Consider the following 17,893-nt stretch of genomic DNA (forward strand, 5'->3'; position numbering starts at 1 on the left):
ATCTGCAGCAATCTTCCCTCACTGCAACTTACATACACCACAAGGAGCAAGACATTGTCTATCACTATGGACACCTCGCATCCAGCCCATGCTCTGCACCTCTTCCATCTGGTTGATGGTATGGAAGCATCTCAATTCATACCACCCACCTTAGGGACAGTTTCCCCAGGCCAACGGTACACGTTGACTGATGGCTGTCTGTCTCTCACACTACCCCATACTGTTATTGATCCTTTTCTTCATTACAAAGTCATCCATCATGTTACAGATCATTCAATACACTCCACGCATTATCACTGTTGCTTAGTATTCATTTAAAGCTGATCCACTAAGTTATCATGTACCTACATACATATTAGAAACAGCAGTTGTATAATTAATATGTTTACTGTTCCCTCATATTTATATTTATACCTAAATGTGTCTTTCTAAGATATACATATTGTAAAGTGCAATAACCCTCTCCACCTCCCCATTTTTAAATTCTATTTGTTTCTATGTTGTCAGCACCTTATTTGCCTGTGAGTATGCTATTGTGCTGCAAGCATTTGATTATAAGTTAACTTTGTATCAAATGCATATGACAATAAAAACTGGATTTGACTTGGCTCACTATGCCACACTATATTTCACCACTTTGTAAATCACAACAAAAAGGGTAATGAGAAGCTTTTTGTACTATAGATATCAATAATCAGCAATCAAAATGTTTAAATCCAATTTCAGCATATAAAACAAGTTTCTCCCACAAACAATTATTTCCAAACTGTTCAACAGAGAAGTAAACAAGCTAAGAATAATACAAAACTGGCCCCTAACATAACCTCAATATTCCTATGATAATAAAAATGCATATTGCTACAAAAGTGTATTCTTGAATGTTCTGATGGCAGATTACTGAAAAAAAAAGAGATTCCATTAGCCATACTGCCAGGGGAAAAATCATTTAAAAATCTATAGTTTAATTAAACGAGGTTTGAAATGACACACTATAAATGAACAGTTACATAATGATACAGGATAACTGTCCTAACATTTTTATGTTAATTTAATAGCAAAGTATTGCACAAAGTTGTCCAAATCTTAACGGTATTGACAGTGTTAATAAGATCAGACAGTATAGACGCATTAGCTGTGCACTGAAAAAGTGCACAAACATTTTAGTGCCAAGTAAAAATCTACATATAAAATATAGATATTTAATTTGTCTACATTTCCAGTACCTAAATGACAAGTCTTGTTGAATTATCAGGCATGCACGTTTGATCCTATATTAGCAGAGAAGACCGAGCTGTGCTGCGCATCACTATAGAAGATTCACTTTCAAAATGAAACAATTAACCTCTTCACAGCATTAAAATACAGTAAGTGCATGTACAATTTAATACATACTAAAGGGTTTACAGTAAGATGATCGGCCAATTGATAGAGAATGAAGGGTGACCCCACAGCTCAAATGCAGTCAAGGTTGTATATACGTCAGCGATTGAAAAACACTTACATTTTGAAGTCAGTTCTTTAAGGCTGACAACTATATAAAACAATAATGTAGGTCCTGTACCTATGTGGATGTTAAGCTGGTAGGTCATCTTCCCCACAGTGTAAAAGCATTTGACTTACCGTTTTACTGTATTAACTTCAAAAGCAGCAGTCTTGCTACAGAATGCCAGTATGCGCAATCTAGTCAAACACATTCGTTTGTAGTTCTGCTATAATGTCTAACAGCATACATATTCAACCTCTTATGTAACATAAGATGGTATGATTACTCTGAATTCCACATTTTTTACTTTGTGTGTGAGAGACACCCACAGTTCACTTTGTCCATATTAGATTAAGATTGCGGGGGATAATACCTTTTTCCGCAAACCTAGCCAATCAAGTAAACGGCATCCACATCATATGTAGAGCATATAACATTGTTTTGAAATTGTTTTAGATGAAACTACAGATCCCTAATGCCATATTTCCCTTTTGAAAATACAATTCTGCTGTAGCTTTCTGTCACATATTTATAGTAAGAAAGAAAAGCATATAACATACATGTTATATTTTAACTCATAAATTCAACTACAAGGTTATATGGACCCAGTATCACAAATGTTGTGGAAAATATATTTTCAAATTAAGGAATATGTGGTCCATTGTAACCACTGTGCTAAAAAGCAATACAAATTGTTCACAAATAAGACATTTAAATTACATTAAAATGTGCTAAAGCATTAAAGTCTAAAACCTAACTTTAAAAAAGTCTAAAACATAACTTTATAAATATTATATATAAAATATTCACATCTTACCATGGTTTTTCAAACCAAGTATATAAAATATACAAATGTTTCTATGTCTTATTAGTTCATTTTCTCATCATTTTAGAAAATGGAAATCTCATGAAGAGTAAAGCCTGAGAGTAGTTTCATTCTAAAATGCAACATATTTGCATATCAGTGGCTTACAGTTTGAGATCAAAATGCCTAATGCATGTAAAAGTTTTACAGGAAGCACATTTTCTGCTAAACACCACAAATATGTAAAACTGGCACTTATGGCATATTATTATTAAAATATCCACTTATGTCAGTCAGACTCTTGTGACACCCATTTGGCCAACAAAACGGCTCCCACGGATTTTACAAAATTCCTGATTTCCCTAATATTGTGATCCTAAGGTGTATGTCACTCAATTCCATCTTTAGCGGATGTTCCCATAGACATGGAACGCAGTTGCATTTTGATAAATTAGGTCCACATTGGTCCCCATTCTGGATTTGATGATATCCACAGCACACTGATTCAGGAACACGTACTGGTCCTGTGAATGGATAATAGCACAATTTGAAAAGTAGCTTACTGTTTATGATCAGCATTCAGCAAAATCTGGAAAAAGAGATGTGTGTAAGCATATCTATTAATCCTATATTGCATATACATTTGTTCATTTGATCTATTGTGCCTCATACCTCTGTCTGCACCATAAGTGGTCGGTGCATGCGCATGTTATGGACAATCCCATAAATGTCTACTATGCTTTCCCTCTCAATCTGGAAGATCAGGTGATCAAGGGCAATAAAAGTCCCAGTCCTGCCCACACCAGCACTATTGAAGATTTAGAAAAGAGTAAATATGATTAAAAACTTAAAAGGTTTTTTAGTTTGTGGTAGGCACTTAAATGAGTATTCTTACTGATTCTGAAAGGACCTTTAAAGAAGCTAGCTAGAACCACACAGTCCTAAAACAATATTTCAATATTTAAAATTATGTTAATTACATGACTACTCCAGACAGCTGCAGTATATACCAATCGCTTAGCATCTCCTTCAAGAAATGTTTTGGTAAAGGTTTAAAACTCACCTGCAGTGCACAATTGTGGGGGAATTGCAGGAGTAGTGGTCCATGTGCTCCCTCACCAGATGTCTGAAGTTAATGAGCACTTCTGTGGTCTCAGGCACGCCATGATCAGGCCAGGCCGTGAAGTGGAAGTGACGCACTTCACGGGACTCAGCTGTCTTCACCTAAGACAGTGCTCAGGTTTAAGACTGACATGCTACTAATAATGAGTAGCACAAGATTAGAAGCATAAGACCACAAGAGAGTGGAACAGAAGAGTCTGGTTTAAATGCTGTCTACATGACAGAAACAAAGAAAAACATGTTACTGATAGAGAAAAATAGCCTTACATTTTTAATGGTAAAGTCTCTTATTGTCCAGTCCTCCAGGGCAATTTCTGATGTGGTTGTCACAATAATGTTATTGTACAGCTTGGTCTCAGATGGCCAGTATTTCTCACATTTAACCTAAAAAATTATTATTAATTATGAAATGTAATCAAAGTTAGAGTCAAACTGTAAGATTTATGGTTAGCCCACTAAAATACTTTTATGCTCAGCCTGCTAACAATACTTTTAAAAAGTATTTTTAAAAGCATTTTTTAAAGCATATTTTTAAAAGCATATTTTAAAAGTATTTATAAAAGCAGCCTGCTACTGGGAAGATCATAAACAAGCAATCTAGGATCAACAGCTTTTCATCACCTTTGTGATAAACAGCACTCGTTAAACACTAAACCAAACTCACACGTCCTTGCTCATTGCACCTTGTCAGCATCACCATGGTTTGGACATGCTTTTCCCAGATCATCCTCCAGAACTCATTCACAGTGACGGGAAGCGGCCCCTGAGCGGCTATGTACTCCTTCTTTGAGTTGTATCCCTGAACAAACGTTCAAATCATATATCCACATATACAGTGATACACATGCAGGAGTATAATTTAATAAATCAGAAGGGCAATGGGACTCTTTTTGTTCATGCTGCTATCACCCTACTTAGACCATCTGGCAAATCCTGAGCATCATTTGAAAACAAAACACTGGCAGTTGAATTCTGAAATTCAGATTATTTCAGAATTACAAAAAGAAAAGAAGAATATATCAAAAAATAAATAATAATAATACCATTGATCACATATGACAAGTGCATCACATATACCACAGTCATGGATCTGTAGAATATGGCTTCTGAGATAATGTCTATTGATGTTAGTGAAATTGACAACTAGCCTAGCTAAGATTAGTGAGCCAGCAAACTAGCTACTTTAAAATGTGTAGGAGTGCCAATTGAATTGCTTTGGGTTGAAAAACTCTGAATCATAATCTTTGGGATTTGAAAGAAGTTCTTCTAATTTGCAAATGAAAATGTAAGACTTAAAAAAGTGGAAATATAGTTGAATAAGATAAGTATTCATTTTCAATTAGATTCAGGTAATTCTTAGATAGTGATACTTATATTGCTTAGGTATTAAACTTACCAACCTTCTACTGCCCTTATTAGTAACATAAGTAAGCATTGGTATAGAAAATAAAGTTAACTATCGGTTAATCCACCATTTGTGTGGCAAACTATAAAGAGATAACAAATATACTATAGACACATACTGACTTCATGCTTGTTGAAAATTTCATGTTTCTGATATTCAATGATCATAAAAAATAAATATCAACTCACTGGAATGTAGTTTGCATTGATGTAGTCATCAAATGTGCTGCCATGTATCGACAACTTGACTCTAGAGATATCATCTAGGAGTAAAATAGAGTCAAACAGATGCCTTTTGTGAGACATACCATATAAAACTTGTAAGTAATAATCAAATCTACTTTAGGATTAAGATCCATACAAAGTTTTTTGTTTTTCTTGGGCTCTAATACAACTGCCTGCTACATTTAATAAATTTACATTTAGCTAATGGTTTTATTCAAAGCGATTTACAATTCTGACTGAACACAGCTCGAGCAACTGAGGGTTAAGGGCCTTGCTCAGGGGCCCAACAGTGGCAACCTGGCTGTGGTGGGATTTGCACTGTCAACCTTCAGATTACCTTAACTACTGAGCAACTACTACTACTACTACTACTACTACTAATGATAATAATAATAATAATAATAATAGTCCTGACCGTGTGGGATTGTAAGGAGTAAGTATGCTTACAGGGTAGAACATTATTGTAGCGATTCTTCACCTTGTTCTCCAAAGCAAGGGCACTAATCTTGGCCTGAGCAGTTCCAACAACTTTGATATTCTATAGATGAAAATAAGTGACACTTTAAAGTGACATGTTCAGAAAAACATCTTTCACATTACTTGATGCTGATGTTTACTTATTGACTATTCACACATATTGCAAACATTGTATTCCAAGGATTCTAAGTGTTATATCCAATGTCTTAATTAGCATAGCTGTATAGAGAGGTCTTTCTTCAAGGCATTTTGTATTGTAATAAAACATTTTCAAGCATGTCATCCTCCTTTTCTCTCTCTCTCTCTCTCTCTCTCTCTCTCTCTCTCTCTCTCTCTCTCTCTTTTGAGGAATAAGGACATTTCTGAGTCAAAAGAAAACTGTGGAATCTCAAATTATAATTGTTACTTTTTGAAACACACAAGGTAGGAGAAAATATCTTAGATCAGCTCCAAGAGATTTACTGCAGTCAGTTTAGTATGAGTTGTCATTTGTTAAAAGTGTAGGAAATAAGCTCACATTCCAAGACATTGCACAGACAACAGAACATCTAATCGGGGTACCGTGTTGCATGTGGAAAGAATGTACACAAAGAAACATCTGGCTATTCTAACACAAAAGAAGCATCCCCCTTGTCCCCAAAGGGCCCCAAATTTTGTAGCTGTTATCATGTCACTAGTTTTGTTTTAAATAATAACTGACAAAAAAGATGTTAGCCTCTTTGTTTTCTTACACAAAATAAATGTAATTATGCAGTAGTTAGAATGTCTTCCACACCTCATACTCTTCAGCAAATCCACAATTGGAATCCGCTTGCTGTTTCTTGAAGTAAGCCTCATAGTCCTCTACTCTCACAGGAATGCTACTTCATGCCAGATAATAAAGAGCAGTGACTCAATTGACTGACATAAGAGTTGGTATAACAGCTGTATGCAGTATTGTGGATTAAGCCAAGATATTGATGTATTTGCAGTGATATCTATTGTACATAAGATTTTGTTAGGGAAGTGTTACTTACACTTTATTCCTATGGAAAAAAAGAGAGAATAAAGATAGTTGTTAATTTGCAATAAAGATTATTATAGCAATGCATACTTGTTTATATTACCTATATATATATTTTTAATGTGCTATTCATATCAAACTATAACACTGAAGGGTTACCTTAAAGTGTTCACAGGAATTTCTGTTTCATTCTTTTTTGTTCTTCTGAGATATAAAGACAAAAATGCATTAGTGCATGAAGTAATGCTCAAAGGACAATGATGCCCTCTTGCTGACAAGTTGTCAGCTGCAGTGATGCTTGGAAGGTAAGAAACCTGCTGAATAAAGACCTATAAACCTTCTTAATAGAATTAAAAGTTCTTAAAAACTTTGTAAGGAGGCCAAACAATGATAATTTTATGATTGTATCCTGTTGTGTTAAAACAGGTTTAGAGGTATGTATGAATCAAATAAATGTATTGTGCCATAGTACAGCTGGGGCATGACATTATGTTGCACATAATCTCAACCATTTATACTCCCATTTCCATCATTTAGCAGACATTCTTATCCAGAGCGATTTGCAAAAGTGGTTTTTCATCTACTCATAGAATGTGTACAATGGGTAAGGCTGAACTATAATACTGCTGAAATAGAGGCATCAATGCTGATACCTACAAGAAGTGAAAAATATACAAAATAAGCGCTATCAGATAACGATAAGTACAGTGTCAAACCACATACCAAACAATAGGTGCTACCTCATCTCTCTTTGTAATTACCTCCCCATCTCCCATTTTCCCTCCCCATGTCACATGACTGCTCACCTCTTCTGAATGATGAAGACCAGGATGATGGTGATGATGATCATCAGAATAATGATGGACAGAACCCCCAAAACAATGGCAACAGTGTTGCTTGGTTCTGTACACAATTCAAATCAAAGATGAGTTATAATCCAAACACTTAGAAGTCTCCTAAAAGAATACCTATTTTTGCCCAAGCACTGCATTTTAAAGAAGATGGTAATGGGGTAGCAGGTCTGACAGGGTAATTAAGGGTGAAACACCCTGACAGCCTGCAACCCTGGTGGACACTCTGGACCTCCTAGTTGGACCCAAATGCAGATGAGATGGAGCAGGGAAAGTGAGTGGAAAAAAAACTGAAAAGGAAACCAGGTCGCAGGGACAGGGTTTGAATTTAAGGAGTCCCCTACTAAGAACACACGGCCCTACTCACTAAATTACAGCGAAAGTGAGGGGGACTTGGGAGTGGAGAGAAGAGAACGTGTGGGGAATGCTTAGTGGAGACGTAGGGGAGGAAGCGAGTGCTCCCAAACAGATAGAATAGAATTAGGGGTGAGCAGCCCCCCTGCCACTTCTAACTACAAAAAGGAATGGAGCAAAGTCCCAATAAAATTGTGTGGTCCAGGTATTAAGCCCAGTCAGGGCCCCATCTCTAGCCACCACTCTGTAACAGCTGTATACTGCTGTTGCACTTAAATCGCTTGTAGATAAGTTTTTGATAAGGAAGTTGACAGAAAAAGAGAGAATAAAGATAATTGTTAATTTACAATAAAGATTACTATGGCAATGGATACTTGTTTATATTATCTATATATATATTTTTAATGTGGGACAGGACAAACAACTGAAAGCGAGGGGAAACTTACCCAGAAGAAACAACTTATGACAAACACAAGGGTAGACTGTCCCTCATAGAACAGGAGAGAAAATACAACTGAAACTCTTGTGGGAAAATTTCCACTAGAGAAATACGGATTACTGCTGAGGTAGGGAACATGTAGCACACACGAAGACTTTGCAAAGATTGAGCTTTGTGAATCTGTTATATTGGATGGGACCACCTGAGGGAGATCAGGCTCATGAACAGTGATTGGATCCCAGCTCATGGCCTCCCTCTGGTGGCAGCCCTCTGGGCATTGTGGGTCACACGTTATAGGAAACCCTCCCACACCTCCATGTCCCCCGAATGGCCCAAGAAGAGCCAGCTTCCTGGTCACATTTGAAGGATGTGATGAACTGCTTGTGCAGGATGTGCTGTGGTGGGATCCAGGAACGTTCCTCAGGCCCATAGCCCTCCCAGTCCACGAGTTACTGGACCTGACAACTGACCCACTGTGAGACCAGAATCCACCAGATGGTGTAAGCTGGAAAGCTTGCAATTATGTATGCAAGTATGGGCTTCTCAGGCCAAGCTCCTGGGACACACAAGTAGGATCTGAGGCATAAGACCCTTGAAGGTAGGGTTTATCCAGAGGGAGCACCAGAGTTGGAGACAAGAAGAATTTGGGTTGATGATTCAGACCACCTTAAAAGGGTCTGATGTATGGTGGGCCAGTTTCTTACTGTCCAACCTGTTGGGAAGGTCCTTGGCTTAAAGCAGCACCTTCTGACCTGGGTAGAAGGAAGGACAGGGCCACCCCTTTTTGACTTTGCATGTTACCACAAATATCAGCACATCTTATGAACTATTGTGTGTGTGTGTGTGTGTGTGTGTGTGTGTGTGTGTGTGTGTGTGTGTGTGTGTGTATGGCCCTTGGGCACTCTGAAAAATGGACTTGTTTACAGAACCATACAGGAACATAAAGACGCCCCAGGGGACCTCCTCCAAGATCCGGCTCGGTTCGGAGGCGAAGTCAAAGCAACTGAAGAACAAAGCCTACTGAGCTTGCCTTGGGTTCAGCTGCTTGGGTTCCTGGATGTATACCAGGTTTTTCTGGTCCATTCAGACTAAGAACAGGTGCTTGGCCCTCTCCACTAAGTGCCTCCACTCTACAAGAAACAATTTAATGGCCAGAAGATCCCAGTCTCCCACATCATAATTCCCGTCAGCAGGAGAGAGCAGCTGGGAATAGTAGGTGCAGGGGTGGAGCTTGGGATCAGGACCTGATGACTGAGAAAGCTCCTATGTCTGTCTCAGAGGCATCAACCTCCACGAGGAACAGGACCTCAAGGTCAGGAAGATGGAGGACTGGTGCCGCAACTAGCTTGGCTTTGAGGGTGTCAAATACCCAGAAACCAAACAGTTGTTAAGTGTAAAGCAGACTTTTCAAGCTTAACATATATGCGGTTCTCCAAGAGCAGTTGGAGAATCCGCCTGATATGAACCACATGATCCTCTAAACTCTTACTATATATGAGGATGTTATCTAGATGAATGAAAGTGTACTGGTGAATGGCCTCCCAGGAGAGAAAAAAACAGTGGTAGCGTTCATCAACTCAAAGGATATCACTAGATATTCATATACAGTGATGTGAAAAAGTGTTTGCCCCCTTCCTGATATATTTTTTTTTGCATGCTTGTCGCACTTAAATGTTTCACATCATCAAACTAATTTAAATATTAGACAAAGATAACAGTTTATAAATGTAGGTTTTTATTATTAAGGGGAAAAAAATCCAAACCTACTTGGACCTTTGTGAAAAAGTGATTGCCCTCCACCCCCCATTAAAACATAAATTAACTGTGGTTTATCACATCTTTGGAAAGCTGAGTTCAATCTCTCTAGCCACACCCAGGTCTGATTACTGTCACACCTGTTCTCAATCAAGAAATCACTTAAATAGGACCTGCCTGTCACGGAGGGTTGGCCTCTCTGCAGGGGGACCACACCCACTTGCCGTGAGAGCCACAGGAAACACCTACCTCATTCCTAATCACCAGTCTACTAACCCAGTGCACCTGTTCTTTGTCTCTCCCATCACCTATTTCAGCCTGCAGGTCGGTAGGGATGAGGCTGTGCATTAACGGACTATTGTGTGAGGAGTTGCCAAGCATTTGTATTTTTGTCTTTCAATTTTGTTGCCAGACATTTGGGCCTTTCCCATGGAGAATAAAGAGCACTTTCTGGCAACCTCACCTCTTGCTCACTCCCACCGTTACACTGCCTGACAAAGTGAAGTAGATCAAAAGATCCTCAAAAGCTAGACATCATGCTGCAATCCAAAGAAATTCAGGAACAAATAAGATACAAAGTAACTGAGATCTATCAGTCTGGAAAAGGTTATTAAGCTATCTCTAAAGCTTTGGGACTCCAGCGAACCCCAGTGAGAACCATTATCCACAAATGGCGAAAACATGGAGCAGTGGTGAACCTTCCCAGGAGTGGCCGGCCAAACAAAATTACCTCAAGAGCACAGCGACGACTCATCCAAGGGGTCACAAAAGACCCCACAACAACATCCAAAGAACTGCAGGCCTCACTTGCCTCAGTTAAGGTCAGTGTTCTTGAAAGAGACTGGGCAAAAATGGCCTGCATGGCAGAGTTTAAAGACAAAAACCACTGCTGAGTAAAAGGAACATAAAGGCTCATCTCAGTTTTGCCAGAAAACATCTTGATGATCCCCAAGACTTTTGGAAAAATACTCTGGACTGACAAGACAAAAGTTGAACTTTTTGGAAGGTGAATGTTGCATTAGATCTGGCATAAAAGTAACACAGCATTTCAGAAAAGGAACGTCATGCCAACAGTAAAATATGGTGGTGGTAATGTGTTGGTCTGGGGCTGTTTTGCTGCTTCAGGACCTGGAAGACTTGCTGTTGTAAATGGAAACATGAATTCTGCTGTCTACCAAAAAATACTGAAGGAGAATGTCTGGTCATGCTGAAGTGCACTTGGGTTCTGCAGTAGGACAATCATCCAAAACACACCAGTAAGTCTACCTCTGAATGTCTTAAGAAAAACAAAATTAAGACTTTGGAGTGGCCTAGTCAAAGTCCGGACCTGAATCCAAATGAGATGCCGTGGTATGACCTTAAAAAGACGGTTCATGATTGAAAACCCGCCAATGTGGCCGAATTACAATTCTGCAAAGATGAGTGGGCCAAAATTCCTCCACAGCGCTGTAAAAGACTCATTGCCAGTTGTCACAAAGGCTTCATTGCAGTTGTTGCTGCTAAGGGTGGCCCAACTAGTTATTAGGTTTAGGAGGCAATCATTTTTTCACACAGGGCCATGTAGGTTTGGATTTTTTTCCCCTTAATAATAAAAACCTTCATTTAAAAACTGCATTTGTGTTTACTTGTGCTATCATTGTCTATTTGTTTGTTTGATGATCTGAAACATTTAAGTGTGACAAACATGCAAAAAAAAGGGGGGCAAACACTTTTTCACATCACTGTATATTAATATCTAGTGATATCCTTTGAGTTGATGAATGCTACCACTTTTTCACACCACTGTAGGTCCATGGTTGTAATGAAGGCTGTCTTCCACTCCTCACCTGGTCGTACTCAGAAGAGGTTGTACGTGCTACACAGGTCCAGGTTTGTAAAAATGGATGCCTGCTACAGCACTTTAAAAGCTGAACTAGAGTAGCTAAAGGTCCTTCACTGTGACCTTATTCAGGCCCCAGCAATCTACACGGGGCCTAAGGCCACCATACTTCTTCCCAATGAAGAAGGACCCCATACCAGAAGGGAATGTAGATGGTCTGATGAACCCCTGCACCAGAACCTCCCAGATGTACTTATCCATGGCCACCTTCTCTGGCCCTGACAGAGAAAAATGTGGCCGCTGAGGAGAGTGGCCCCCAGAAGGAGGTGAATGGTGTAATCAAAAGACCAGTGTGGGGGAAGGACCTCTGTCTGTCAGCTATTGACAACACTGAAAATGTCTCAAAGATCTTAACAAACTAGTAGAGAGTGTATTCAATGATATTCTTAAATACTCTCCACTATTTTGAGGAGCTGATGTCTGTCTGGATACTAAGGATTGTAAAATTATTTACTTGGATTCAACAGTGTGACAAAAGGCGAAATAGAGAAAAATGAATCTGAGATGTCCACAAGTCCTCCAGTGATCTTCAAGTAGGTGAACAGAACAAGTGCTGAACTGCAAAGAGAAAAACATATAGCAAGTAATGGAAAAAAATTAATAATACTTACAAGTAATAATATAATTTCTTTTCACTATCATATACAATTTAGCAAACTATACATTTACAAAGGTGATTCTTCTTTTTTTCTAACCCCCTGAATTACTTTTATTTTGAAATCTTCTGAGTAATCTGCTGACATACCTGTACTTCCTTTGAGCATCCAAAGGTCCATTTATATAATTTGTACCATTGACTGAACCCGTCTTGTTATTTCCTATTTCAATCTCAATGCTGGTATTTACACTGCTTCTGGTATTTTCATTTGTCTTCAGAACTGTGAGATAAGTCATTGTCATGTCTTTCATCCAATCATCATAGTTTTTTGCCAGGAAACCGATGGAGTTATTGGCTGAAATTATACACAAGACATAAGAAAACTTATAAGAAAAATTCAGTTGATCATTTATTCATTCTTCAAAAACAACAAAAAAATGTAAGAAGTCCTACCACTATCAGTTGACAGCAAAACACCGTAGGCTTCAATTGGTCCGTGAGCATCATTCAGAAAATTGGCACTGAATTGAATTGTTACTTTTTTTTTCTGGGCTCCTTCAGGAGATTCATTTATTATTCTTATATTGAATGCAGTAGGAATTGGTGGCTCTTGAAAGGCATAGAAACGTGAATTTAATTAATTTGTACCGTGTTAGATAATACTTTGGGCTTGGGTTCATATTTTTAAAAATCATATTAACTGCATGTTATTGCAAATATGATTTTTATGTAGCATGGAACAAAAATTGGTTATATCACATACCAGTAAAACCTGTTTTGCATGTAAAATTCAATATCCCACTTTGACCACATCCTAGGGTTACAATGCTCAGACTGTAACTTGTGGAGTACTGAAGGCCATGCCAACTTGCGTTGCAAACAGTTCCACATGATTGAACGGAGTGACGGTTTTCTCCACTGAGGGTGATATTAAAGCCCTGGTTGCTGCCCAAGGGATCCTTCCATGTAAGGTTCAGGAAAGTCGTGCGATTTGGTCCTTCACAGTTGTAGTCAAGAACAGGACTTGCATCTTGAATAATCAGATACAATAGTTACTATTGAATGTGTAAGACTATCACACAGTAAAACCACCGGGATGTGGAAGAGAGGATGTGTACTAAGAGGTCCTTTCCTGTGATGCATGCAAAATGTATTTTCTACATATGTAATGTGTTATGGTGCCCTCCTGGTTCACCTTCCAGTTAGAAACAGCCTACGAGTGCTATTGTTTATATTATTGCATGTTATCTGCTCTTAACATAAAAGATCTCACTTACTATTAAATATGACCAAAAACCCAGTTTCCTAATCCAATAAATCATTAATAAAGAATTAGTACAGAATGAAGTCAGGAAGTCTCAGTGTTGGCTGAATCTTATCAATTGAGCTCCTTGTTTTAATTTCACTCTTGTTATAACATTTGCCTTTCAGAATTCTAAAATACTTGAAGATTTTGTAGGTCAGAGCTGTATCATAGAATCTGCTAAAAATAATTAAAGAAAAAATACGAACAGTGAACAAGAAACTGTTCTCATATTTTAATTCTTTGAAACTTACTTGTACACATGGAAAGGTAAACTGGGTTGCCTACTGTTGAGTTATCAGCAGCAACAGCGGAGACATTAAATGAGTAATTTGATCCAGGAATGAGCCCAGTAATATTAGAGAAAGTTGCTGTAACATTAGCTTCATTGAAACTTGTACTGTTCTTATTCCAGAACACTCTGAAGAAAGCTCTCTTTCCTATTGGTTCGATCCAGGTCAGATACACAAATGATGATGTGATTTTGACAGCAGTGAGATTTCTGATGATGTCTGGATCTGAGGGAAGAGGTAAAATTTTGGGGGGCAAATGTGTTAAAGAATTACCTTAGAATAATAATGGGTAGTAAATTATACTCAAACAGTAAACACAGAACAGGAAAAATTAGAAAACAAAATTAGAGAATAAAACAGAAAGCAAAAATAAAATTGATAAATCCCCTCCTCACATAAAAGTAGTACATGAGGTAACCTTCATTTTAAAAACCTACTATCCTTTTGGAAAAAATGTTTTATCTGGAATTAATCGCTAAAACTCTGAAACTGCACTAGATACCATCAATAATGCCATGAGGATAAAAGAATGAAAAGAAAGAGAAGTGTTAAAAATATGTTGTTGCATTCAGAGCTATAGTGTATTAGTTCCAATATATTGTAAAGTAATATCTGTCATATTGGGAACAAAAAATGATTTAAAAGTTCTAATTGTTTCTATTTCTGAGCGCAAAAGATACAAACATGGTAATTGTAAAAAAAAAAAAAAAAAAAAAAAGCCAAAAGCAGTCAAACAAACAAAAACAGTGCAATAACAAAAAAAGATATTGTAACATCAGTACAATTTCTAGCAGCGCATTTTTCTGTGAACTCAAAGGAAGACCTTCAAGGTAATGAACAAGTTAAATAAATTCTAAAACTTACTTGTATAAGATGAAAGTTCAACTGATTGACCCTCTGTTGAGTTATCTGCAGCAATAGCAGTTACCAAGAAAGTGTATCTTTCTCCGGAAATGAGACCAGTGATATTAAAGAATCTTGAATTAGTTGTATTATGAGAAATGGTGCTGTTATTATCAGTGGTACATAGTACTCTAAATAAAGATCTTTGCCCATTTGGTTCAGACCAGTTCAGAAACACTGATGATATTGTGATTTCAGTAGCACTGATGTTTCTGATGACATCTGGCTCTGTGAGTGCAAGAAAGGGGCAAATGAATTAGATTTCCTTAGAACAATGAAGTTCTAAAAAATAATTCAAAAATAAAAAGAAATTATCTAATAAAATGATCTAATTAACATGTACTGATTACTGAAAAAAGAGTTTGTATTTGTGAGTCAGGCAAATGAGTTTAAAACTCATCATTTTAGATTAATAACATGATGTAAAATGATGTAAAAAAATAATAAAAAGTAATAAAATGTCATATATATATGTTATCTAGAGCGGTTTAAGAAAGAATAATTCTCGTCTAAAGGAAAATTAAAGCATCTTCAAAAAATGAAACCTGGGGGAAAATTATTTATAAACTGGATACGGTTTCTGCAATAAAAGAACAAGACTGGCCTTTGGTTGAACTATCTATAGCAAAAGCAGAAACTTAAAATGTACATGACAAGGATTCAGAGCAGTGAGGACTTTGGTCATCACTTTCAATATTAAATTGAAACTGCTCCATTGCACTTTAGAGGCCTTTGTACAATTGGTTCAGTCCAGTTTATACACAAATAAGTTGTATTATTGTAACAATTTTTATCAAACTCAGATTTCTTAAAACATTTGCCATTGTGCATGCACTGTGCATACAAGGTTTGTCAAATTAGTGTATATAATCTCAAATGTAAAAATTACTTGTATAGGTTAAAATACCTACAGAGAAATCTTGCAGATTGCAAGATACCTATATTTGACTCCAGAAGTCAAGCCAGTGATGTTAAAAAAGTATATTTGGTAGTCTCATTTAAAGTAGAAATATTGCTAGTCCACTGTACTTTAAAGAAAGACTTATTCCCAATTGGTTCAGTCCAGTTTATAAACAACGAGGTTGTTTGGATTTCACACAAAGTCAGATTCCTTATAACATCTGGTTCTGTTTCATGCAAGTGAGGGGCAAAATTATCAGAAAATGGTACATATTTAGTAGGAAATGGAACTGAAAAGTGCTAAATTTTCAGATATTTACACAAAGGGTTTTAAGAATTCATTCTAAATTCAAATTATGATAAATATTCCCAATTCTTCAAACATTCTTGTATAAGACAAAATCTCTAGAGATTGCAATTCCCTTTAGTTATCTGCAGGATCTGCAGACAAACAGAAATTATATATGGCTCAAGCAATCAGAATAGCAATGATTTTTTGAAAAGGCTCTTTATTCATCACATTCAAAGGTAAATTATAATGGGTCCATTGTAATCTAAAGAAAGATCTTTGTCCAATTGGTTCAGTCCAGTTCATAAACAATGATTTTTTTTTGTGATTTCCTTCAATATCAGATTATTCATGAAATCTGGTTTAGTGCATGCAAGGAGAGCAGAAGGGAAATGTATTTATATTCCCAAGGTCCAATGTTCCTCAGTTCAATATTTTGTTAAAACTCATTAACCCTCCAAACTCTAAAGCTAATCCTAAACCCTAGGCTTCTTAGAAAGAGAATGATACCACAGTGCTGGGAAAGAGAAAACCCTTTTGCTGAGTTCTGACAATAGCCCCTATCATATTCTGCAAATGCAAAATTGAGCCAAAAAATAATAATTCAGGTTCCCATTATGTAGTATATTGAGATGGGGAATATGGGTCAATGAAGGATCCTGGCAGAGCATATATCTAGAACTGGAACAAAGGACCATTTGTCATGTTCCCATTATGTGCCATGCAAATATTGGATAAATAGGACCACTGGAGCAGAGGACCCTGTGAACATAGATATGGACCTGCATACAAGTTATAAGCAAAGCTGTCAGGAAGTCACAATAGATTATTTGAAAGAAACAGACATAAGCAAACTTCCAAAGTAGTCTCCCAACAGAAAGTGAAGTAAAAATAAAGGATAATGTAAAATTTATGTAAAAAGTCTTCCATTTTATAACTTACTTGTATAGGTTGAAATACCAACAGATTGACCTTCTGTTACGTTATCTGCAGCAATTGCAGATACCTGCAATTTGTATTCGACTCCAGAAATCAACTCAGTGATGTTAAAAAAAGAATTGTTGGTAGTTGCATTTAAAGTACAATTATTGCTGGTCCACTGTACTTTAAAGAAAGACTTATTCCCGATAGGTTCAGTCCAAATTATATACAATGAGGTTGTTTGGATTTCAATCAAAGTCAGATTCCTTATAACATCTGGTTCTGTGCATGCAAGTGAGGGGCAAAATTATCAGAAAATGACAAATTTAACATGAATGGAACTGATAAGTGTTAAATTTTCAGAAAGGTTCAGTAAGACAAAGGGTTTTCAGAATACATTCTGAAATTCAAACTATGATAAACACTTCCAATTCTTCAAACATTCTTGTATAAACTAAAACCTCTACAGACTGCCCTTCTCTTAAGTTATTTGCAGGATCCGCAGAGACAAAGAAATTGTATTTGGCTCAAGCAATCAGAATATGAATGATTTTTTAAAAAGGATCTTTCATCATCTTCATCATATTTAAAGTTACATTATTATGGCTCCATTGTACTTTAAAGAAAGACGTTTGTCCATTTGGTTCAGTCCAGTTCATAAACAATGAATTTGTTGTGATTTCCTTCAAAATCAGGTTATTCATAAAATCTGGTTCTGTGCAAGCAAGGAGAGCATATCTATTTTCCCAGAGTCCAGCATACAACAGTGCAGGGGAACAGAAAACCCTTTTGCAGAGTTCATATTTTGCAAATGTAAAACTGAGCCAAAAAAATAAATCAGGATTCCTTTATGCATTATATTGCGATATGGAATACGGATCACTGGGAA

General features: G+C 37.0%; 1 protein-coding gene across 5 annotated transcripts in view; it reads right to left on the minus strand.

Moving 5' to 3' along the window:
- Positions 1 to 942: 942 nt before the first annotated feature.
- LOC113580566 (protein tyrosine phosphatase receptor type J) overlaps positions 943 to 17,893 on the minus strand; it is a 42,261-nt gene continuing 25,310 nt past the window's right edge. For 2 of the 5 annotated variants that reach the window (XM_035520385.1, XM_035520377.1), the window contains exons 5-21: positions 14,856 to 15,122; positions 13,953 to 14,216; positions 13,159 to 13,425; positions 12,849 to 13,004; positions 12,543 to 12,750; positions 12,252 to 12,355; positions 7,326 to 7,422; positions 6,679 to 6,723; positions 6,533 to 6,541; positions 6,292 to 6,379; positions 5,487 to 5,577; positions 5,004 to 5,077; positions 4,075 to 4,209; positions 3,678 to 3,794; positions 3,352 to 3,512; positions 2,961 to 3,096; positions 943 to 2,812 (exon numbers count right to left, since the gene is read on the minus strand). In XM_035520385.1, the coding sequence (XP_035376278.1) occupies positions 2,693 to 2,812; positions 2,961 to 3,096; positions 3,352 to 3,512; positions 3,678 to 3,794; positions 4,075 to 4,209; positions 5,004 to 5,077; positions 5,487 to 5,577; positions 6,292 to 6,379; positions 6,533 to 6,541; positions 6,679 to 6,723; positions 7,326 to 7,422; positions 12,252 to 12,355; positions 12,543 to 12,750; positions 12,849 to 13,004; positions 13,159 to 13,425; positions 13,953 to 14,216; positions 14,856 to 15,122 (2,339 nt within the window). In that variant the 3' untranslated portion in view covers positions 943 to 2,692. Of the gene's footprint in view, positions 2,813 to 2,960; positions 3,097 to 3,351; positions 3,513 to 3,677; positions 3,795 to 4,074; positions 4,210 to 5,003; positions 5,078 to 5,486; positions 5,578 to 6,291; positions 6,380 to 6,532; positions 6,542 to 6,678; positions 6,724 to 7,325; positions 7,423 to 12,251; positions 12,356 to 12,542; positions 12,751 to 12,848; positions 13,005 to 13,158; positions 13,426 to 13,952; positions 14,217 to 14,855; positions 15,123 to 17,893 lie in introns of those variants that run through there. The other 3 variants (XM_035520378.1, XM_035520393.1, XM_035520397.1) reach the window with 3 other exon arrangements.

The sequence above is a fragment of the Electrophorus electricus genome, chromosome 2 (genome assembly GCF_013358815.1).
Source record: "Electrophorus electricus isolate fEleEle1 chromosome 2, fEleEle1.pri, whole genome shotgun sequence".
Lineage (NCBI taxonomy): Eukaryota > Metazoa > Chordata > Actinopteri > Gymnotiformes > Gymnotidae > Electrophorus > Electrophorus electricus.